The 24581-nt window shown below is 33.5% G+C and overlaps 1 protein-coding gene across 1 annotated transcript; it reads right to left on the bottom strand.

The window, feature by feature from the left end:
* Window positions 1-3941: 3941 nt before the first annotated feature.
* Window positions 3942-7935, bottom strand: LOC112790865 (BTB/POZ domain-containing protein At1g63850). The gene is made up of 3 exons (XM_025833463.3): window positions 6203-7935; window positions 4981-5966; window positions 3942-4456 (listed from the first exon to the last, which is right to left on the bottom strand). Exons 1-2 carry the CDS (start codon window positions 7022-7024, stop codon window positions 5025-5027), a joined length of 1764 nt encoding a protein of 587 aa, XP_025689248.1. The 5' UTR covers window positions 7025-7935; the 3' UTR covers window positions 3942-4456; window positions 4981-5024.
* Between the last annotated feature and the right edge of the window lie 16646 nt (window positions 7936-24581).

Here is a 24581-nt window from a genome sequence, read left to right on the forward strand (position 1 = left end):
TAACTTCAAAGACTATTAATATAAGAAGAACAAACTCCAATATCTAGAACAAAGCATCTCAATCAACAACTAAGCAACTTATACAATCCGTAAATTCAAATAAAGCTCTATAAAGGAATTAGATGATGATGCACATCAAACACAAATCGAATCTTCTAAATAATACATAAAATCTTGTCATCAGGAATAGTACGGAATACGAAGATGAAAAAGATTATAGCATGCATTTATAAAAGCAAAAAGATTAGAACTGGCAACGAGAGAAATTGCGAATCGAAGCCGAAACTGAAGCCATTGAAAAAAACACGTTCAAGAAACCTACTAAAGGATAACCGAAGATTGGGTAGAAGAAAAGGATATGAGTAGCAAGAAGCGGCAGAGCATGCGTGATCACATTAATCAGAAGACAACAATGACACAGAGAACAAGAATAACATTCCTATAGATCTCTGATAGTGCCACATTTGTACAAATAGGCGCGCTTCTATTTATACAATTGTAATCCTACCATAGGACACTTGCTCCATATTACACAGATTAAACCTAAACTCTGATACCACTTTGTCACAGCTTAAAATGAGCCATGACCGGCGCTCAGGAAAATAATTCCATAGCAAGCCTAACATATTCAAATATAAATTGACTAAGAAAGTTACAAATATTTTACAAGTTCTAAAATAAATAGTTATACATTTTTAACAAAAATTAAAATAATTAAGAATAGTTGGACCCTGCCTGTGTCATATAGAGCATATACATCTAGGAACTGGTCAAGAATAAATACTCATTGCAGATAGTTACATCTTGAATAGAAAGTCTCACATAGGCAAGTAATTGTTTCGGAAAAATAGTTTTAGAAAAATAGGGTGAGTTTTGTAACTCAGTGACTAAACAATACATCTATAATGGACATGAGACCATATATATATTATATCAAAATAATTTTAATTAGAAAATAATAGTTGATAATAATAAATGAATCAATAAGGGAGTTCTCATACAGAAATCAAATCAAAAGTCCACACCTGGGCGGCTCCACCTCTATGGGTAGCCCTTTCCTCTTGTGTGTCCTAACAGAATAACAGATCTAACGTGTGGTCTACACATTAGACTAGCAACACCCCTGCTAGCTGGAGTCTGAGTTAGATGCATCTAAGTTAACGTCATAACCGCCGTTAACTACGGTTTTCTAATACGAGCCTCCTAAACCAATTCAAAACATATAATTTCAAATACAACAAATCTTTGATATTTCTAATATATAAGATATCGAATCAAATCAAATCAGATAATTCTTTTTCATCAGAGATCTTTTCCAATCACACTTTTTTCATTCAAAAAAATTTCAAACATATTCACAATTTTAAAATAAGCGAGTACCAATAAATACCTTATTGCTTCAAAAACAGATATTCAAGAAAAATCAAACATTTTGAAATAATGTAAAACTTCATCAAAAATATATATGGTCTAAAGTATAGACTTTACAAAAACAAATTATTCAATTCTAATAAATCAATTATTCTAATTCATTTAAACTCGTTCAAGACAAATATAGTTAGTATAATTCAAAAATCATAATATATATATGTCAAAATAATTATAGATACACAATTAAATAATTATAAATGTAAAGCCTACTCACAACTTGGTCCCGAAGATACCAAACCTGGAATGCCAAAATCAAAAGTGAGGAGGATCGACGTAGAATGGAACGAATGAGCGCTGAAGTTGGATTGGGGCAGCGACAAGGTGGAGCTGGCGATAGTTTGGGTTAGTGACAGGAATGGTTCAGCTCCAACGACATCAACAGCTCTAGTAGCAACCAAGGTTCACCCAAACGGCGATGCAACAACGGTAACGGAACAATCCTCTATTCACGGCGGCTCCTCTCGCACATCCTGTTTCTCTCTTCGAGCTCTCTCTTCTCTCTCAACAATGACGATGGCGACTTGACATGGCGGCAGTTGAGGCTCAGCGTGGACAAATCTCTCCTTCCTCCTCCCTTCTCTTGTCATGGTCTCCCCTCCTCTCTCTTTCCCTTTTTTTTCTTTCTTTTTCCTTTGAGTATGTGTGTGTGCTCTAAGGAAGAGGGTATGTGCGGCGGTGAGAGGTGAGTGAGGGTGAGACTAGGGTTAGAGAAAGAAGAAAAATATGTAGGGGTGGGTCGCACCGTTTGCTCTATTTATTTATTTTTTCTTGGCTATTACAGTGTCAAAACTATCCCTAAAAATTTTCAATTTATTCCTAACATTTTATATAAGTTGACGTCTAGGGATCATTTTGACACAAATAGAAAACGTTAGGGACAAAATTGAATGTAACTAAACGTTAGGTGTATTTTTAAAAAAATTGCAAATATTAAGAACAAAAAATACACTTTACCCTAAAAATTATTGTCTTATTATGTATGATTTCCCCCCATTGATAAAATTTTCTGGATCCGTCACTGCTTGTGAGTAGGGGTGGCAGAACGGGTTGAATCCGTCGAGCCAACCCGCCAAACTCGCTAAAAAAGACGGGCCGGGTTAGATTTTGGAACCCGCCAAATTAAAAAAATTTGCCAAACCCACACCGCCAAATTTGCGGGTTTTGACGAGGCGGGGCGGGCGGGTCCGCACAGGCCATGGATTTTTATTTTTTATTTTTTTATTAAATAAACAAGTGATTACTACTATAAAATTAATAATTATATAATCTTCAAACACTTTTTTTTTCATTTTTTATTTTTGTTCTTGTTTTAGTTATTAATTTTATTTATTTTATTTTACAATTTCGTATATATGCTTAAATTATGTGACTTATTTTTTAAAATAAAGATAGTTCTATTAATAAATATTGTTTTGAACAATTTTATTGAAGTTAAAAATTAAAAAAAAGATATTAAAAAAATTTATATATATAATTTGACTATTTTTTATTTGTATTTAATTTTTTAATTATTATATTTTGACTAATTTTAATGAATTTTATTTTTCTAAAAAAAATGTCAGTTGGGTTAGCTCGTCAGCTTACTAATATGTCATAAAACAGGACAAACTAACATTTTGAACCTAATTTTATTGACGGGACGGGCTGACTCACCCTGTTTATAGTATGGCCTAGGCAGGGTGGACAGGACGGACCGACCCGTCCCGTTTTGTCACCCCTACTTGTGAGTAACTACATCCAAGTTCGAAATTGGCTGAGACCAAGTAGTTAGTGGATAAGATTCCTTAAAGTATTGCGTGTTTGAGTGTGTAGTGTCAAGTGTGTATTAGTTTGTGATGTTATAATATCTAGAGTTAGAGGATGTCCAACCCATTTTAACAAAAAGAAAAAAAGAAAAAGCAAAACATCAAAAGAGAAAGAGAAGAGAAATAGTAGTCCAACTTTGCCCTTTAATTTCTCCAGCCATAACAATAGAATTTAACTGCTGGTCCTATCGGCAATTTCATGAATGAATTCGTCTTTGGACCAATTAAACATTGATTATAATAATAATTAATTATATTTATCGATGATATTAAGGATACATATAGATTAGGGTCCCTCAAGGGTGGCTGTATAGACCACACTGTTAAACCACCTTAGTCCTTAGGCTTACGAAGCATTAGGTTGGTAGGTCTCTGAAATATAAGCTAAAACAATAATGACAATGTACATTTCTACCCCGTAAATAAAGGACGAACAAGAGTTGCAACATATGACGATGGGATGGGCCTACCAGTCCTGTGTCTCTATCGAGTACACATGCATCATGCCAACATGCATGTGCATGTTTATCGTTTGATTACTACTACTGATGCAAACTACAACGCCAAACATATTTTCTCTTATGCTGAAAAGAATTGATTGGAATTGGTGTTTCTTCTTTTTTATGCTGAGAACAATTGATGTCTCCTCTCCCATTTCTTGTTTATAGCCACTTTTTTAACAGAAACAAACTGGATCAGTTAAAATCCACGCCAAACAAAATGCCCCACAGTCCTGTTACTTGCTTAAACAATATACAAAATCCCATAAATGAACCAAATGGTGGAGTTCTCGGATCTCTCATACTTGTGTTGAAAGCAAGAAATAAGGGGGGAAAGAAAGCATCCATCATCCGCAATAAAGAAACAAGTTACGCTCTCGCAGCTAAACCACCATCCAAGTTATTCCTATACAACACTCTATACTCATTCTCACTCGATAGCCAACAAAAATTAATTCGCATGGGAAGACATTTAAATTTTTAAGTATATTATTCATGATCATCTGCATTGCTTCCGAAGCTATTCGATGCTCCACCCTGAAAGAAACCAGTCTCATCATGGACCCCTTTGTCAACATCAGCAGCTGCTTTGCTTAGTATAGTCTCGCACGAAGTAGAAACTTTAGACGACCAGCCCCACCTTGCGGTAGCCAGTTAAACATGAGATCTTGTCCACTAAATTAAATTGATAGCACATGAACTCTTATGTCTTCCGTGTAACTGCAAAGATATGATTAAACAAGACTAAATATGAATGGAAAAGGTTTAGAACTAAACAAATTGCAACTGAAGCTCAGGTTGTGTTGCCCCTAAATACATAATGAAGATGGAACAGTCTCATAATAAAAAAATAACATTCTTCAAGTGCGTAGTGTCGTCAACTCAAGATAGAGCCAAATTATGACCAGCCTAAATGTAAATCGATGACTATATGCACACTGATAAAAGAAGAATGTTTCCAAGTACCCACATGAACTATAAATTCTATACTCTCAGGTTGTTTCTATTGAAATGATTAGATTATGTGCACAACAAACAACAAAAAGTGCCAAAAGAAAAAAGGGAAAAAAAAATACGATGGTGCTAACTTGTTCAAGGTAAATCAATCATGGATGAAGACATTGAGTCTATCACATTTCAAACAAGCAGCTTTACAGGTAAGCTACCAAGGTTGAAATGCTGGTCAACACAGAGGAATTAAATAGAAATTGAAATGATGAAGAGAAGGTTAAAAGGAGACACACCCAGTAAAATGCTGTCAATTCCACCCAGCTGGGACTGTCTGTCTTCAAGGATTATCAACTGTTGTAGCTGTAATTCGTAATTGTCTTGTCTGTTCTTGCTCTCCATTCCGTTTCCAGAAAGCTCTTCTCCACCAAACTTCAAATCCTCTTTGAATATTTGGGCAATCTTCTCCAGAATTCAAGAAGCGGTCAAACCAAGCAAGCAAAATATCCTGCTGCCAGGACAGTGGCAGAGTGAGAATTGTGTTACTAAGACCATCCTCGATTAGGTTCCTGTCAAGGCCTTTGGATGCCCTCCTCATCCAACCAAAGTCGTCATAAAAGGGCACCAGCCATGTTTTCAGAAGTAAACACCTAACATCTTTAGAAGCCAATAATTGCCCCTTCCCGATCCCAACAAACAACCTAGCGGTGACTCTGCTAACCTCAAACCTGTGAACTGATGGAACTTTAGAATGTGCTTCAGATAATTCTGACTGAGAAGCCCATGTCTTCAGGAAATCCTCAGCAATCTGTCTATCAATTAAAATATCCAAAAGCCAATGCAAATTATCAGCCTGTCTTGCGATTTGACCCACATCCTTCAGGTCTGAAGCTGCAGCCTTCAAAAAGTGGTGATGAAGTAATTGCATACAATCATCACATGCCAAGTACAATGACTCTTTCCGTAGGTCATTCTGGGACGAATTCTCACGAAGCATCTTTGACACCAGGCCTTTCATTTCACGCCTGGCCTTCTCATCTTTGCCTTCAAGAACCACACGAATAAGCTTCAGAAGAACTTCCTCGTTATCACCCCCCTCTTCATTGCCATTTGCCACTTCAGTCGAAACCCTCTTCAAAACATCCCCGGCTCCAACAGATTCAAGACGAAGCTCAGACAAGAGGGAGGCAACCTTCTCCTCTTCATCCTCTGCCCATGGTGCCGCTTCCAAATACTCCAAAGAAGACAAAACCCCAGCATCAAATCCAATTGCAGCCGAAACCTAAGATACCACAATAGCAAGCAACTCATGACTCACACAACCCACCTAGGAGCAGCCCCCATTGAAAAAAACAAAGCAGCAAAGAAGAAAATGAAATGGTTTGAAGTGCTTAACCTAAAAGTTCACATCACGTCATCAAATTCAATTTCATATTCTACCTAATCCTACAGTTGATGTTATACACAACAAAAAAACAAAGCATAAAAGAAGAAATCCCATTTTGAGAAAGGCATTACCTTCAAGATACCCAAAACCTTGGAGACATCCTCCTTCATGAGCCTCTTCCTGATATCATTGCAGTACATAAGGCTCAAGGTCTCAATGTAAACCTCAACGTCGTCGCAGTCAGCGATCTCGACCAAGTAGGGCGTAGTTGGCCTAGGGTTCTGCTTGGTCCACCTGTCAGAGAGCTTGACGGCGAAGAACCTGCTGTGGGCAACAAGAATTTGGCGATGAACGTTCATGGAGACACTAAAGCCATCCTTGGAGGTGAGAGTGAGCTTGATGTCACTGGAAACGGCGTCGTTGAACTGGTTGCCGGGGCTGCGAGACCCCAAGAGCTCCGAAATCCGCTGCATCATTAGGGTTTGCCTGTCGAGAACGGGAACATGGGCTTTAGGGGGTTGGATCTGAGACTGAGAGTGAGGCCTGTGGTGGCTCGCAGTGTCGGGCTCGCTGGCCATCATCTCGAAGAGTGTGGGGCTGGATCGGGTCTTGTCGGGCGGAGGGGACATTGGGTTCAGGAGGCCCGCCGTCAGTGCGGAGTTGAATTTCGTGAAGCTGGAAGGGAAGGGGTCCGAGTGCCCGTTGCTGCCCGTTGGGGATGCCTGGATGAAGTCCATGATTGGGGAGCACCGCCCCGGCGAGAACCGAATCCTGTAGTCGGAGGATGGACTGGGAGAGGGAGTGTCCTGGGCCTGGGCCTGGGCCTGGGCAGAGGTGGAGATGGTGGTTTCTCGGCACTTGCGACGTTTGGGTTTGATGGGTTGGTTTTGTAATTTGAGGAGAGATGTTGTTGTTGCTGCTGCACTTGTTGTTGTTGTTGTTGTCGCTGCCATCTAATGCCTTTGAGGAGGATCTTGTCCTTTTGCTTAGGGCATTGGCATCAGAGCTGCTCAGACACACCACACAAGAGTGAGAGAATGAGACTCATAAATGGCGGTGGACACGAGGAGTGTCTCGTATGACTCAGATAAATCAATTCTAAAATTACCTACAACAAACAATTAACTGTATTCCTTTTATATTTTATATGGTTGATGACCGTAAAGTACACTCTCTAGAATACTATACATTGATGTAGTTTGTACGTACATGAAATGCAATCCGATTGATTTTGGGGCTGGGGGATGAATGGATTGGGTTACAGATAAACTCACATGCCCAACTAACAAATAACAACCATATGTATTCAATAAAGACTCTCATTAATTAATGGATAAACGCCTGGGTATCACTTTTAATCTTCGGATGCTGCCTTTACAAATTACAGCAACGGAACTAGTAGATAGATCCCAATGCTTATACTACATGATTATTAGCACCTTTACTCGATGGACTGTACTAAGTAAACGTGAGTATTAGTAATCATGATGTGATGTCCAGTGTTTAATAAGTAATAACACCTAATAATTTTTTTTATTATTCCTGCGGTCAGCTTTTCTTCCCGTAAAAGAAAATACAGCAAGTTAAAAAAGCTTTGTCTTTCATCATCACATCACCATCATTCTAATTCCGCATATAATTTCTCTTCTTTTCAAGCCACCTTCAACATACCTGTTATGGTCCTTCCTTCACATAATAACAAGTTAACAACTCACGAAATAATTAATCCGAGATAATATGTGTCCAATATTATGATTGAGATTGGATTTGTGTGATGCACCGCAAAAATGGGAATGTGTATAATGTCATGAATATCAATTGGTACTGCTTACCACTTTAATCTTGCTGTCGATGGTGTCTATCCAAATTGGAGATGTAACAAACACCATGACCATTTATGTATGACTAATTAATGATATCACGGCTTGAAATGTCGCTATCCCACTCTTGCTTTATTTACCATCTCTTTAAGGCAAAAATGCTTTGCTTTGCTTATGATGTGTGTGTCCATGCATGATGCCATCCATGTGTGAGAATGTCCTATTCTTTATCTCATTGGGGAAGCAAACTAACAAGTAACAAATTCAAAATCCAACTTTACTAGAAGAAGGCTTTCTTCTTCTATGGACCACAGCATATGTGGGTGTGGGTCCCTAAGCACAGAACACATACATAAGACAGCTACTCTTTCATCTCCATTTTAAAAACTCTCGTCACAATAATATAAAAATGGGCCCTTACCCACAATGGTAATCACATCAGCCCAATAATTGTATTTTTTGTCCGCATTTTTACATATGGGCAGACCAGAAACAGAGCGCGGTATAATCTGAGGGGAAAAGAAAAACTGAGCTAAAAATATCCATGCTTTTGTTCTTTTATATATTTTTTTTATTTGATAAAAATATACGTACTGCTATTGTATTTTTCATGAATTAGAATTTTAATTTACCCCTTTTCTTGCCTGTTGACAATCACCAAAAGTATATATGAAACTAAATTAAATAAATATCATGTCACAATAATGAAAAATACTAGCAGATACACGATAAAACATGCATCGCAGCTATTTTATTTACCACAAATTACATTTAAAACTGGTAGCTACGAAAAAGAATTAACTTTTGAAAAAGAATCTTAGGGGCTTACATGTTAAAAATTAAATTCTACTATTTTTTTTCTTTTGTCATATAACAGTTACACACATTCTATTAATGGTTCATCTACGATTTTTAGTGAGATTTGAACCACGATACAGCATTTTAAGAGGCATGATTATGGATCACTAAGTTAAGCCTCAGCTGTAAATTCTACTATTTTAGTTTCTTTAAAATTTTGCATTTTTGTTTGGGTTGTCGGCCTTAAGTTTTTTTCTTCCAAGTAAGGCCCATCTACCGAACTCATCACTTTTATGGATTATTATTTTAAATAGTTGTTAATCGCGACAAAAAAAAAGGGTTGTAGTTGATGGCTATCACTGTAAGTAGAAATTAATTCACTTGCAGTTATTATTTAGTTTGAAAAAAATCGATTTATTTATACAAATAGTTTAATTAAAAAAATTAATTTAAATTAGACCAAACAATTATTTTTATTTTTTTTTTCGTTACGCTCCTGAAATTCGATCTCTTCTAATTTTTCATAACTAATATAAAAGCTAGGGTAAAAAAAATAAGTCATGGAGAGAAAGAAATTACATGAATCAACCAAAACGAAATTTGATTCACGAATCAATCAATGCACAAATATATGTAGTTCGAATCAAACCGTTTCGAATTTGGATTGGATGTAATTCGAATTGAGCTACTTCGAATTACATGTAAAGTTGAAACACACATAATTTGAATTGAGTCAATTCGAATTACTATGAAACCTGAACAAAGCATAATTCGAATTGAGTTGGTTCTAATTACTCCTATGTAATTCGAATGATGTTGATTCGAATTACACATTGTACAATAAGATACTAGAAAAAATATTATATAACATAAAAAAATATACTAAAAGAAGTATAAAATAAGATTATACTAAATTAATTTTAGTATAAAATTTTTATATATTATTAAAATTTAACTTCTATTAGTACATTGAATTAAAAATAACATATAAAAATGTACTTGTATTTATTAAATTTTAGTAATATATAAAAATTTAATGACTTTTTAAATATTCTTTTTATAATAGGAGTACATTTTTATATACTTTAAATACTTTATATAAAAATGTACTTATATTTATCATACAAAAATAAAGTGTTGTGCTAATATAATAATATTATAACATTTTAAATCAATTTTTTTCTAGGATTTTAAATTAAAAGCAGCACATGAAAAAGCATTATTGGTATTTTAAAGCTAACTTAATTAAAAAGGATAGAACTGTATTTTTTAGGATTTTATGTACATAATTAGGCTAATTTTTTTTAATATTGATCAAAGATGTGTGTTACACTATATTATTTGGTTTCAGGTAAGTTTTACTCTACTACTATATATATATATATATATAACCACCAATTATACCCCCGGATTTTGTAAACGCTGACAATAATGCCCCTCACTTTTATTATCGACAAAAATATCGTTGAAAAATTTTAAAACGTGCACGAAATGTCCGTCCGGCAAGTGATGCCTTCTCCGTTGACGGAAGTGTGTGATGTGGCAAATGGAAAAGCTTGTCTGGCAAATAGAGTGCTTAGCTGGATCCGTTCCTAAATTTTCCAATTCAATAATCCTAAATTCTAATTAATAACCTAATTTCAACTAATGTATTAAGAAGTTAAAAGAGTGTAACACTGTGAAAGAGGGTCAAAAAGAGTAAAAGAGTTAACACTAGAGTCATAGTAGTCTCTCCATCTTCTCCTCTTCAAGTCACCGTCCAAGACCATCGTCAGTCCATCATCACCGCAAACGCTGGTTTGGAGGGACATTGTCGCATGTTGGTGGTTGTTCATCTGACAAGGTACGCGGAATATCTTTGCCTTAGCTATTAGGAACTTTGTGTTCGTTCATGTTGTTGTGGCTACATAGTCTTTGATGGGAAAAAAATGGAAACTAAGTATGTGACAATTTGGATTTTCGGGCATTAAAATTTTGTCACTTGATGCATGCGTTGTTTGCTGTATTGCATTGGTTTAGGGTTCAGTCTGGGTAATTTTTTTGGCTTTGGATGAACAATTTTAGTAATTGATTAGTGCTGTACTAGTCTTAAAATGTGTAATCTTTCTGCTTGAAATTATAGATGTCAGCACTCATAACATTTGTGATGTACCACATGGGTAGGTTAGAAAGTAATCAAAAGGGTGGAATGCAATATTCTGGGGGTACTATTAGCAACATTGACAGGGTATGTGTGGATACTTGTAATTTATTTCTGGTAGAAGGGTTGTTTCTCGATTTAGGTTACACAGGGTTTAAGGATGTTCATTGATTGGAGCCCGATTTTGACTTATCAAATGGATTAAGGCCGCTTAAGAGGGATGCTGATGTTGTTAGTATGTGTGATGCTGCTATGAAAAATGGTAACAGGATTCACTTATATTTTGAGCATCCTGTTCTAGAAAATCTTGAGTACGTAGATGAAGTCGAGGTATCTGATGATGAGGTAGAAGTTGTAGAGGTAGACAATGAGGATGTGTGTCGTGATGAAGAAAGGCAGGGAGAAGATGAGGTGATGGAAGATCAGTACAATGGTAATGGAGAAGTGGGTCAAGACAAGGATAATGTTGATTCTGAGGTGCATGATGAAAACAATAATAGTGTTAAGACCACTAATGTACTACCAACTAAGGCACCCCAAGTTGAGGGAGATCAAACTGCTAGACATGAAACCAATGACGATGTCGGTAGAGATGGTAGAAAGAGAATTAGAAAGAAACATGCAAGGCCACCACCATCGAGTACCACCAAAGTAGTAGGGGAACCACCAGCTGAAGAAGCTAGAGGAGAAGCAGAATCTGCGCAGAATGTGTCAAACGAAGATGTGAATCCACATGTTGAACCTGTAGTGGAAGGTAATTTCATTTAGAAAATTATGCAATTTAGGTTTTATAAAAATACTAAACTGTGTTGTTGTTAACAATTAATTATTTTATTTTATGTTATGGTAGAAGAGAATCATAATGAGGAGGGAGACGATAATTTAAGACAATCAAGAAGAAGGAAGAGACACTCAAGGCCACAACCATCAGGTCAGAGAATTATTCCTCCCAGGGACAATGAGGCCCCAACAGTGATTGTGCCTATACATGAGGGTAATGCGGATGGAGTTGATAAGGGTGGGGAAAATGAGTTCCAGTACGAGTCAGAGGATCTTCACAGTTTACCTGAATCAAATGATGAAAATGGGGTTCCGGTATTTCCACAACACAATCCTGAAGCACGCTTTGGCCAAGTTAGACTCGAGTTGGGCATGGAGTTTGCAACGATGCAAGAGTTCAAGGATGCTGTAAGAAGTATAACATCCAAATGGGAAGGGAAGTGTTCTTTTTAAAGGTGGAGCCATTAAGATGCAGAGTTATTTGTTATAATCAGGAATGTCCGTGGGAGGTGTACTGTTCAAGGAGAAATTTCCCACCAAGTTTTCAAATCAAGACGCTTGTTGATGAACACACATGTCCAAGGAGTAACAAATCTAGATCAGTAACCTGTAAATGGGTGGCTGGTGAATTAGTTAACAAGCTTAGAATTACCCCTAATTTGATACAAAGGGAGGCAGAAGAGTGGTTCAAGGTAGAATATGACATAAGTGTAGGTGAGCGAATGATGTATAGGGCAATGAAAATGGCAAAGGACATCATTGAGGGGATGGAGAAGGAGCAGTATGGAAAGTTACGTAATTATTTATCAGAGCTGCTTAAGGCTAATCCTGGTTCTACATGTACTATGAGCACACATCCACAGCCAGAGGGTTTGCCTAAATTCAGAAGTTTATATATATGCTTAGAGGCATGTAAGAGAGGATTTAAACATGGTTGTAGGCCTTTTATTTTCCTTGATGGAACCTTTCTTAAGGGGTATTTTGGGGGTCAACTACTCACAGCTGTAGGACAAGACGCGAATAATCATCTATTTCCTATAGCATATGCTGTGGTTGATGCTGAAACAAAGGAAAATTGGAAATGGTTCTTGCATTTACTTCATGAAGATATCAGGGATTATAAGGAATTTGGGTGGAACTTCATAAGTGATAAGCAAAAGGTAATTTTTAAATCTTGTCCAACTTACTTATTTGTATTCATGCACCTATGTTATAGTATTGAATGTTGGATTTTTTGGGCATGTAGTTTAGGGACTGGTTCCAGCACTCCAAGAGGTCATGCCAAAAGTTGCACATAGATTTTGTGTGATGCACATAGGTTGGTTGTTCCAAGAACATTCCTCCTCTTCAGCCATGTCTTGCTCTTCCAATTCATCAATCCATTGAAAATATTTGCAATCCTAGTTTTTATTCTGTCAATAACACAAATTGAAAACCCATGAAGAACAGATCAGTCATAACGTGCGAAACACATATTAAAACAAAAATAACAACAAAGACGCATTAGAGGGCAAAACCCAGTCATGCTTACTTTCCATAGTGGGCACCGAAAGAACCACCTCCCTGGGTTAGCATTCGTCTTCGATCTCAGAGCAACAACAGCAAGAGAACAGCGACACATACCATCATACTGCTTCGAACTAGAGTCTTTGCACCTATCGTTACCGCATTCTACCATTGACACAGGCCTTCGCTTCATACCTGCTGCATCCATGGTTGAACGGTTCTTCAGATGCATCACGCTTTTATTTTGCAATTGAGGATTAGGGTTATTGAATTGGGAAATTTGGGAACGGATTCAGCTAAGTACTCTATTTGCTAGACAAGCTTTTCCTTTTGCCACATTACACACTTCCGTCAACGAAGAAGGCATCACTTGTCGGACAGGCATTTCGTGCGTGTTTTAAAATTTTCCAACGATATTTTTGTCGATAATAAAAGTGAGGGGCATTATTGTCAACGTTTACAAAATCCGGGGGGTATAATTGGTGGTTAACCCTATATATATATATATATATATATATATATATATATATATATATATATATATATATATTACTTTTCAGAAGATACAAATCTAAAAATTTTATAAATTTTATAAATTTTAATATCATTGACGTTTTATAAAATTTTTTAGATTTGTATCTTCTGAAAAGTAATATATATATATATATATATATATATATATATAAATTTATAAAATTTTTTAGATTTGTGTCTTCTGAGAAGTAATATATATAGTAAAACTTACCTGGAACCAAATAACATAGTGTAACACACATCTTTGATCATATTAAAAAAAATTAGTCTAATTATGTACATAAAATCCTAAAAAATACAATTCTATCATTTTTAATTAAGTTAGCTTTAAAATACCAATAATGCTTTTTCATGTGCTGCTTTTAATCTAAAATCCTAGAAAAAATTGATTTAAAATATTATAATGTTATTATATTGGCACAACACTTTATTTTTGTATGATAAATACAATGTTACATTTTTATATAAAGTATTTAAAGTATATAAAAATGTACTCCTATTATAAAAAGAATATTTAAAAAGTCATTAAATTTTTATATATTCTTAAAATTTAATAAATACAAGTACATTTTTATATGTTATTTTTAATTCAATGTACTAATAGAAATTAAAATTAATTTATATTTAATAATTTTATACTAAAATTAATTTACTATAATCTTGTTTTATACTTCTTTTAGTATATTTTTTTATATTATATAGTATTTTTTTCTAATATCTTATTGTACAATGTGTAATTCGAATCAACATCATTCGAATTACATAGGAGTAATTCGAACCAACTCAATTCGAATTATGCTTAGTTCAGATTTCATAGTAATTCGAATTGACTCAATTCGAATTATGTATGTTTCAGCTTTGCATGTAATTCGAAGGAGCTCAATTCGAATTACATTCAATCCAAGTTCGAAACGGTTCGACTCGAACTACATATATTTGTGCGTTGGTTGATTCGTGAATCAAATTTTATTTTGGCTTATTCACGTAATTTCTTTCTCTCCATGGCTTATTTTGTTTTTTACCCTAAAAGCTAATTAGTTGATTACCATGAAATTTAATTTAGGGCAAAAAACGTATTTAAGCCATGGGAATGAAAAATTTACCGAAATCAGCCAAACTGAATTCCTAGACACCATTCAACCAGAACCAAATTTTTATATAATTCGAATTTAATCGACTCGAATTATACTCTCATGTAGTTCGAAATAAGTTAATTCGAATTACAATGGAAGGAATAGCATCAAGTAATTCGAAACAATATGTTACGAATTATAAAAGAGTAATTCAAATTTAGTTAATTCGAATTACTATGATAGGCTGAAATAGCACATAATTCGAAAGATATTGATTCGAATTATTGAGCAATTGTAATTATACTATAAAAAAATATTTTATTCAATGCAAAATAATTTTAAAAAAATAGCTTAAAAAATATTTTTTAAATTATTTTGCATACAATAAAATATTTTTTTGTGGTATAATTTAAATAAATTTATTAAAAAATATTCATGAGCTATCAAGAATGGGCAGAAGAGTATTGTATAAAATTCGAATTGCTCACCGTATAATTTGAATAAGGCTTGGTTTGGTAAAGTTTTTACTTTTTAAGAGTAGCTTATGAAAGCTGTCTTTTAAAAGACGACTTTTTAAAAGCTACAGCACTTGCGTTTGGTAAAATCACATTAAAAATAGTTTTTAATAAGCACAAGTACTATAATTGTGTTTGGTAAAACAGCTTTTAAAAATTAAAAAAAATATAATAAACATATTTATAACGAAGAATAATATTTTTTTCAAATTTTAGAGACCAATAATTTAAATATTTATTTGATTTACTCTCTATATTAATATAAATAGAGTTATCATTAGTCAATAATAAATTATTGGTCTCTAAAATTTGAAAAAAAATATTATTCTTCGTTATAAATATGTTTATTATATTTTTTTTAATTTTTAAAAGCTGTTTTACCAAACACAATTATAGTACTTGTGCTTATTAAAAACTATTTTTAATGTGATTTTACCAAACGCAAGTGCTGTAGCTTTTAAAAAGTCGTCTTTTAAAAGACAGCTTTCATAAGCTACTCTTAAAAAGTAAAAATTTTACCAAACCAAGCCTTATTCAAATTATACGGTGAGCAATTCGAATTTTATACAATACTCTTCTGCCCATTCTTGATAGCTCATGGATATTTTTTAATAAATTTATTTAAATTATACCAAAAAAATATTTTATTGTATGCAAAATAATTTAAAAAATATTTTTTAAGCTTTTTTTTAAAATTGTTTTGCATTGAATAAAATATTTTTTATAGTATAATTACAATTGCTCAATAATTCGAATCAATATCTTTCGAATTATGTGCTATTTCAGCCTATCATAGTAATTCGAATTAACTTAATTCGAATTACTCTTTTATAATTCGTAACATATTGTTTCGAATTACTTGATGCTATTCCTTCCATTGTAATTCGAATTAACTTATTTCGAACTACATGAGAGTATAATTCGAGTCGATTAAATTCGAATTATATAAAAATTTGATTCTGGTTGAATGGTGTCTAGGAATTCAGTTTGGCTGATTTCGGTAAATTTTTTACTCCCATGGCTTAAATACGTTTTTTGCCCTTTAATTTAACTGTAAACTTGTAATTGAACTTATTTTTACAGCTTAATTTAAAATCTGTGTTAGAAAAAGAATTTAGCAAAAATTTGAGCCATTGAAAACAAAACAAAGGTCATCATAAATATAGAAACAGTAACAGAAAAAAACAGAGACAGATGGTACCATTTTTAACTTTTTGTTCATATCGCAAACTCGATTTCTTCCTTCTATGTGAATTCTAGTTTTTTTCTTTCCTTTTCAATTTCTAATTTATTCTTTTTCGTCATTCCTATACAGACAAAAAAGCGTGAATTTTTTTTTTCATAATACCAAACTTTACTTTTTCAAACAATTTGTATACATATATTTGACGAAAATTAAATAAATAAAAATAAAAGATAAATTTAAAGAAAGATTAGTCAAGAAGGATGAAGAAGAAAAACATACCAAATTGATCATTTAGGATCTAGGGATAACACACAGAAAGAATTGAAATTTTTTATTTAAGGTGGTTATTTAATCTATCCAAACCGGTTTATTTTAAAGAAATCATTTGTATAAAATAAATTGATTTTTTTAAACCAAATGGTAACACATGTCAACCATTTAGAAACAATTTCATGTGAAGTCGACTACAAATGAGTTTCCACCATCACTATATCATCTTAAAATGAAGTGATAAACACTATTTTGGTTTCTAAAATTTTAGGTCAAAATCAAAATCGTTCTTAATTTTTTTTAATTCAAAATGGTTCCTAACATTATATTTAATATTAAAATCATATTTTTTTGATAAATTTATCTTTTATAAAATTTGATAATTAAAAAAATCCTGTTCTTTATGTCCCTCACCTTATTTCTCTTTTATCTTTTTTCATCTTTATCTCTCTCCACCACCTCCTTGGTTTCTTCCCACCTTTATCAACCACCCACAAAGTATAATTTTTAAGTACATAATCTGGATAGCATGATTTAGCATTGTAACATTCATCCTTGACAATCTTCCTCTATTCCTCCTAATATTCACTATGACAACCTATGCATTAACAGAGACTATAAAAGCCACAAAGGTGTTAACCAAAAATCAAGTGAACAAGAACCCAAAAATCTGCTTTTCAAAGCCTCTAATCCACGATGACATAATTGAAATTGGCATCAATTTCAATCTAATAAATAGTTTAAGGAGTGAGTATTGATCCCCAATCTTCACCCCTAAATTAAGTTAATGCATCTCTCACAATTCATCGTGTAACGAAAAAATCAGAGAGTCTCTTGAGTTCTAATCTAAAACAATCACGGAGAAGTCATTATCTAAGATTCCAACTCTAGTAATTACGTGACCTCGTTCATCGACCGTGATCTTTCCTCAAAGCTTTACTCTCACGCCTCGGCCTCGTCGAAAATGGTGACTTGGAAGGAGGGTTTGCATTGGTGACGTGATAGGGTAGTTTTAAGGGAAGCACATTAATTTAGAAGGGACAAAAATGAAAAGGAAGTGATCGAGGAAAATGAAGATGAAAGATGATAGAGAATACGAAGGAGGTCATGGAGAAAGAGGAAGATGAAGGAAAATAATGGAGAATGAAAAAGGTGAAAAAACATATAAAATAGGTTTTTTTTAATTATAAAATTTTGAAAAGGATAAATTTGTCAAAAGGGTGATTTTAATACTAAATATAATATTAAGGACAATTTTGAATTAAAAAAAGTTATGTACGATTTTGATTTTAATATTAAATCTTAAAGACCAAAACAATACTTATCCTTAAAATTAAGATAACTAGATAACTATCGCAGCCTAGATTTAAGGCAGTGTTTGGTTGCTGTCTATGTCTCTCTAAGACATGGACACGACGACAAATGTCTCTCGTTTAGTTTAGTGAGACATAATTTTTTTTTGGACATAGAAGAATATAGATAGTTATGGAGATACTAAATCTGTGTCCCTCCAAATATTTGAGACACTGATTTTTTATACTTTTACCCTTAATTAATTTTTTAAATTTCTAATTCACCCTCTCAAACCTATCTCTTCATGTTCCTCTCTCATGTATCTTCCACCTTCTTTTCTGTAACACCTCACAGTAGTTCACCATCTTTCATCGTCTCTCCTCCATCTTCTCTTCTCATTCTCCGCTATCTATTATCGTCACTCTCCGCTTCCTCTTCACGGCTCCCACTGCCTTTCCTTCTTCCTCTTCATAGTGCCCGTTACCACCTATCTTCCACTTTTTCTCTTCTTGCACTATGTCTTCTCTCTCTGTTTTACCTTCTTTTTTAGATAGTCAGATCTGGGTTCATCTTCTTTTCCGTCGATCGCCACTGCTCATTTGCATCTGCTTATTCTTCTTCTCTTTCGAAGAGCTCAAGTTTTGACGGCATCTCCCTTCATTCTCTTTTTGGCAATACTATTCATCCTTTACAAAGAAAATGTCTCTTCCAATTTGTTCACCTTCCCTTTATTGAATTGTTTTTTATTAAAAAAATTAAATCTATGTATCTTATTTTGTTTGAGATATATCAAATGGAATTTATTTTTGTTAATTTTATACATATTAAATTTAACTTAAATTAGAATACTGTTGTTTTTGTGTTTGGTTGAAGATGGTGATATCATTAATAGGTGATGATAACTTTTCAAAAGGGAAAGGACAAAAATAATGATAATAAGAGAATAGTTAGGATAAAATTGATATTTCGATAAAATTTTAAGTTATATATTCAATTGTATATAAATTATTAAATAAAATAAAAAATTAAATATTTTCTTGTGTTTATATATTTTTATGTATTTATGTTTATATCTTTATTATTTGAACATATCAACTAAACAGAGTCTAAAAAGCTCTACTACTCTCAATTTATTATGTCCTTCCATCTTTTAGCAGTAGCAATTAATAATTTAATATAGGGTGGCACTGCAGATTCTAAATTCTGACTAATAACCAAAACATAACAAACTCTTCTGTTTCTTCATAGCATTTCTACTACTTCTCCATTTTCTTCTTTGCTTTGCGTCAAAAGGATAACATGTATCATGCGAAATTGCGAATGATAATTATATTATATTATATAGAAAACCATGAAAAAGAAGAGACTAAAATAAAAGCTAACACCCGAAAGAGATAACAAAATGTATCATCATTCATCAAATATTTTATCACTATATGAGATCTGTAAAAGGATAGCAAGCTTAACAAACTATTAATTCGATCCTAATTCAGTTCAGGAAATTAACGTGACTTTTTTATTCTCATATTGTTCTGGACTAAATCTAAGTTTGCAAAAACATGATAAAATGAGATAGTGACGTCTCAAATAAAAGAAACAGATTAACACTATTTCCAACAAGAAACTCATTTCAATTTTTATTTATAATTTATTTGTCATAAAAAATAATTTTACATAAGTTTTTATGTCATAAATAATAAATAAAAATTTAAAGTATTTTTTTATTTTTTTAATAAAAATACTAAATTTAGTCTATATTGTTACTACAAGAAAAATGCTGATTATCGTCAAATATACTGGCAGAATAACAAAAATAATTCACCGGTAATTAATTATCATTGAATACTGCAGTAGATTTTTTGACTAAAAATTATTCGGCTATCGGGTAATTATGGTGCCATACTATATTCTTTCGCGTAGACTTATCATTGAAAAAATCCACTAGTAAATTCGATAGTAAATTCAATTTTTTATTTTTTTAACACAATTAGTAGTTAAATTTTAAATAATGGACAATAAATAAGAATTTTATTAAAAATCAAGTGTACTAGAGAATAAAAAGTCAATAAATAAGATACAATCAAATAGAAAAGAACAAAATCCTAATCATTACAAATCCTGATAGTCGTCGTTGTCATTCCCCTGATCCTGTTGAAGCGGCGATCTAAGAAGTGATGTCGGTGCCCCTCCAACAGTGTCAATGCCACAACGCGCATATGCTCGTGGTATACCGTCATCTGTTGTTACATCCGTTGAAATCGCTTTAGCTTCTGCCTAAGCTCCAATCTAAAGGTATCTGTGTCATACATGCGTGTGAGGATCTCGTTATACTTCTCCTCATATTGCTACAGCTTTTGAGCCTATTGGTGAAAGTTCTGAGTGAGATTTTGCACTTGCTCCTTCAAATCGATGTTGTCCTTGGGATCGAAAAGGCTGGTGGTAGAGGCGGATGAAGTGCTTGTTTGGGTGCCATTAAATCGATAAAAAAATTTTTTTTAATGAAAAAGATCTTTTTTATTTTTTAGTGTGTTTGGCAAATTTCTAATAGTAAAAGTAAAAGCACTAAAAAAAGATAAAAAAACATATTTTTTAAAAGCTACAATTTATATCATTTTTTAAAAGATTTTTTTTCTTTCAAAAAATATATTTTTCACAAGGTTACGAGAACCGGACCGATCAATAAACCGGTAAAATAACTGATTCACTAATTCAATAGTCCGATCTGGATTCAACCAAAATTCAACCGATTTAATTAAAAATTAAATAAAATTATTTAAATTTTTATAATTTCATATAATAACTATAACTTTATTGAATTTGAATGAAACAATTATTTCATTCACTGTTAACTATTAACTATTAAGATATGAAAGCATTGGCATTATCAGTGTATAATAAACAAGCATTAGTATATAAAAACATAGGATCCATTTGAGATTGTTGGACATCATTAAAATTAACACAAAATTACAAAATAAAAAAATCAGCAACAATATTATTATGAGTTTATGACAGAATATAACAAATCAAGAATAATTAGAAATTAACGAAATTTCAGTAATTCAGAATCATTAACCTAACCCAGCAACTCTATTAGTATTATTATCAACAAATTAATAGTACAAAACAAGCATAAAGTCAAAAACAAATTCAAAAAGCATGCTTAATGCTTACCAGAGGAAGGGTTAAAGAGAGAGATCAGAAAACCAGCAACAATATTGTTATGGCATAATATAGTAACTCAAAATAATCTGAAATTAACAAAATCTCAACAACTCAGAATTAGTGAACTAACCCAGCAACTTAATCAGTATTATTAACAATAGATCAACAGTACAAAATAAGCAAAATCAAATTCACGAAGTAGTATTTAATATTGATCGGAGGAAGGGATAGAGAGATAGAAAGCGAGCTTGACGGTGAAGGCAAGGGGAAGAGAGAACTCAACGGCAACGGCAAGGAGAAGAGAGAACTCGACGGAGGAGAAGAGAGAGCTTGATAGTGATGGCAAGGAGAAGAGAGAGCTCGACAACGACGACGACAGAATCTTCAACCCTGCTTCCGACGACCAGACGACGCCGACGACGCTGACGAACAGAGAGAGAGAGAGAAAGAGCTCGGTGTAACACCCAAATTTTTAGCACCTCATGATCGTACTAAAAGCCCAAGCATCACATTACGTCTAAACCTTTTTGTTTTATACTATCTTTATTTAATGTTGAGCCTTCACGAATACGAACCGAAACTTTAATTAAGAAAATGAAAGGAAACTTTATTTTAAATCGCTTAATCACAAAAGTATATATATTTACATAAATTTATATACATAGACTTAGTTAGAGAACCTTAATTACAAGTCCTATCCCTCTAAAAACCAAAAGAATAAACGATAAGGAAAAAATAAATTCTAACAACTCAACTTGTAAGCATAATCTTCTATGCTTCTGTAACTCCGCACTAAACCTTTGCACCTGTAGCTGAAAGGGGTGAAAATAGGGGATAAGAACTGGGGAGTTCTTAGTAGGGTCGGGGTTAGAAGTTAAGTTCATTTCATTATGTTCTCAGTCAATACAAAACATAGAAACCAATCATAAGCACATACAATCATAGAAAACACAATCACTAACAAATATACGCAAACAAGTATGATGCATGTCTAGTCCTATATAGGCCATGAGCTCTTGTGTCGGTTGTTGCCCGATTCCCGACACTGCTCTTGAGATAAGCGTTTTGTATTGCTGTCCTTATCTCAGCCAATGTTCCCTCCATGAGCGTTACGGATCACCATCCTCATGGGAGAACCTTCCTTTCGGTTTCCAGTGAGCGTTACGCATTGTAGGGCTGGAAGTGAGTCAAGCCAACTCATGAGTTAGCTCGAGCTCGACTCGTTAATAGCTCGATAAGCTAAGCTCGTGAGCTAGTGAGCCAAGCTTGAGTTTGGAATTGAGCTCATAAATTAAATGAGTCGAGCTTGAGCTTGGATAAGCTCAGCTCATTAGCTCGTGAGCTGACTCGATTATATATAGATATAATTATTAATACACATATCCTATATGCATTTAATCTATATTTTTAATATTAGATATATACATATGAAATAATACTATATAATTATATATATTAATGATCTTAATTATTTAAAATTTCATATTTATTTTTTACATATAATTTTGATGTAGGACATAAATAAAAAATTTATAATTTATTGACAGATAACAATATATAAAATTGATATTTTTAAATATTTTTTAAAATATATAAGTTATAATTTATTGATATAGAATTATAGATTACGTATTTATGTTTCTATTAATTGAGCTAGCTCGTGAGCTCGAGCCAGCTCGTGAGCTTTTGGTGAGCCGAGCCTGAGCTTAAGAAATAGGCTCGATTGTTAATGAGTCGAGCCGTGAGCCAAGCTCAATTTTTCTGAGCCGAGCTTGAGCTTGGTCTAGCTCGGCTCAGCTCGACTCACTTCCAGCCTTACGCATTACCGTCCCCACTAGACACTTGGCACTAAGGCCCAAATAATATTCAATTTTCTTTTCAATCTTTGCTCTTTACTCTACTGTGGTAGAGATCTTTTTAATTAATACCTTTTTTTCTATCTGCTCTACTGTGACAGACGTTCATTAAATCTTTTCAGTCACTGCTCTCTGCTCTTCTGTGGCAGGGATCCTTTTTACTTAATGCATCCTTCTCGTCATTGCTCTATGCTCTCTTGTGGCAGAGATCCTTTTACTTAATACATCATTCTCTTTTTATTTTTTTCTTTTCTTTTCTTTTTTTTCTCTCTTCTTTTCTTCAATCTTTTAATTCTTTATCATAAATCAACTTCACATTTTTCTCTCGCCTTTCTCTAATGTCTTATGAAAAAGAATCATAAAAGATTGAAGACAAGAAGAGAGAAAGAAGAGAAGTAAGAAAATAAAAAAGAAAGATGAGAAAGAAAAGAAAAGAAAAAGAACAAAAAGAGAATGATGAATTAAGTAAAAGGATCTCTGCCACAAAAGAGCAGAGAGTAGTGACGAGAAAGATGCATTAAGTAAAAAAGATCTCTCCCACAGAAGAGCAGAGAGCAGTAACTGAAAAGATTTAATGAACGTCTTCCATAGTAGAACAGATAGAAAAGAAGGTATTAATTAAAGGAATCTCTACCACAGTAGAGTAGAGAGCAAAGATTGAAAAGAAAATTGAGGGGTCATTTGGGCCTTAGTGCCAAGTGTTTAGTAGGGACGGTGATACGTAACGCTCACTTGATATTATAGGGACGGCTCAGTGAAGACAGCGATGCCTAACGCTCACTGAAGACTGAAAAGAATGTTCACCCATAAGGACGGCGATGCGTAATGCTCATGGAGGGAATGTTGGCTAAGATAAGGACGGCGGTACGCAACGCTTATCTCAAGACCAGTGTCGGGAATCGGGTAACAAACCCACACATGAACTCATAGCCTGTATAGGACTAGACATGCATCATACTTGTTGTGCATATTTGTTTGTGATTGTGTTTATGATTGTGTGTGCTTGTGATTGGATTCTATGTTTTGTAATTGCTGAGTTGGATTACACTTTGTTGACTATTGTTATTGATTGAGAACATAATGAAATGAACTTAACTTCTAACCCCGATCCTACTAAAAAATTCCCAGTTCTTACCCCTTATTTCCACCCCTTTCAACTATAGGTGCGAAGGTTTGGTGTGGAGCTACAGGAGCATCGAAGATTATGCTTACAAGTTGAGTTGTTAGAATTTATTTTTCCCTCGTCGTTTATCCTTTTGGTTTTTAGAGGGGTAGGACTTGTAATTATAGTTTTCTGATTAAGTCTATGTATATAAAGTTATGTGAATATATATCTATTTTTGTTATTAAGCAATTTAAAATAAAATCTCTTTTCATTTTTTTAATTAAAGTTTTAGTTCGTATTCGTGAAGGCTCAATATTAAATAAAGATAGTATAAAATAAAAAGGTTTAGAGGTACATGATGCCTGGGATTTTAGTACGATCACGAGGTACTAAAAGTTAGGGTGTTATATTATGGTATCAGAGCAATTTGTTTCTATTAGAGCCTTGGAAATGGACTGACTATGTTTTA

Source organism: Arachis hypogaea, chromosome 3, assembly GCF_003086295.3.
Source record: "Arachis hypogaea cultivar Tifrunner chromosome 3, arahy.Tifrunner.gnm2.J5K5, whole genome shotgun sequence".
Lineage (NCBI taxonomy): Eukaryota > Viridiplantae > Streptophyta > Magnoliopsida > Fabales > Fabaceae > Arachis > Arachis hypogaea.

Bases quoted from the DNA above. Each gene is read 5' to 3' on its own strand.
- LOC112790865 (XM_025833463.3), bottom strand. From the start codon at position 7,024: ATGGCAGCGACAACAACAACAACAACAAGTGCAGCAGCAACAACAACA. The intron at 5,967-6,202 runs GTAATGCCTTTC...GTGGTATCTTAG, and splicing joins AGGTTTTGGGTATCTTGAAG to GTTTCGGCTGCAATTGGATT.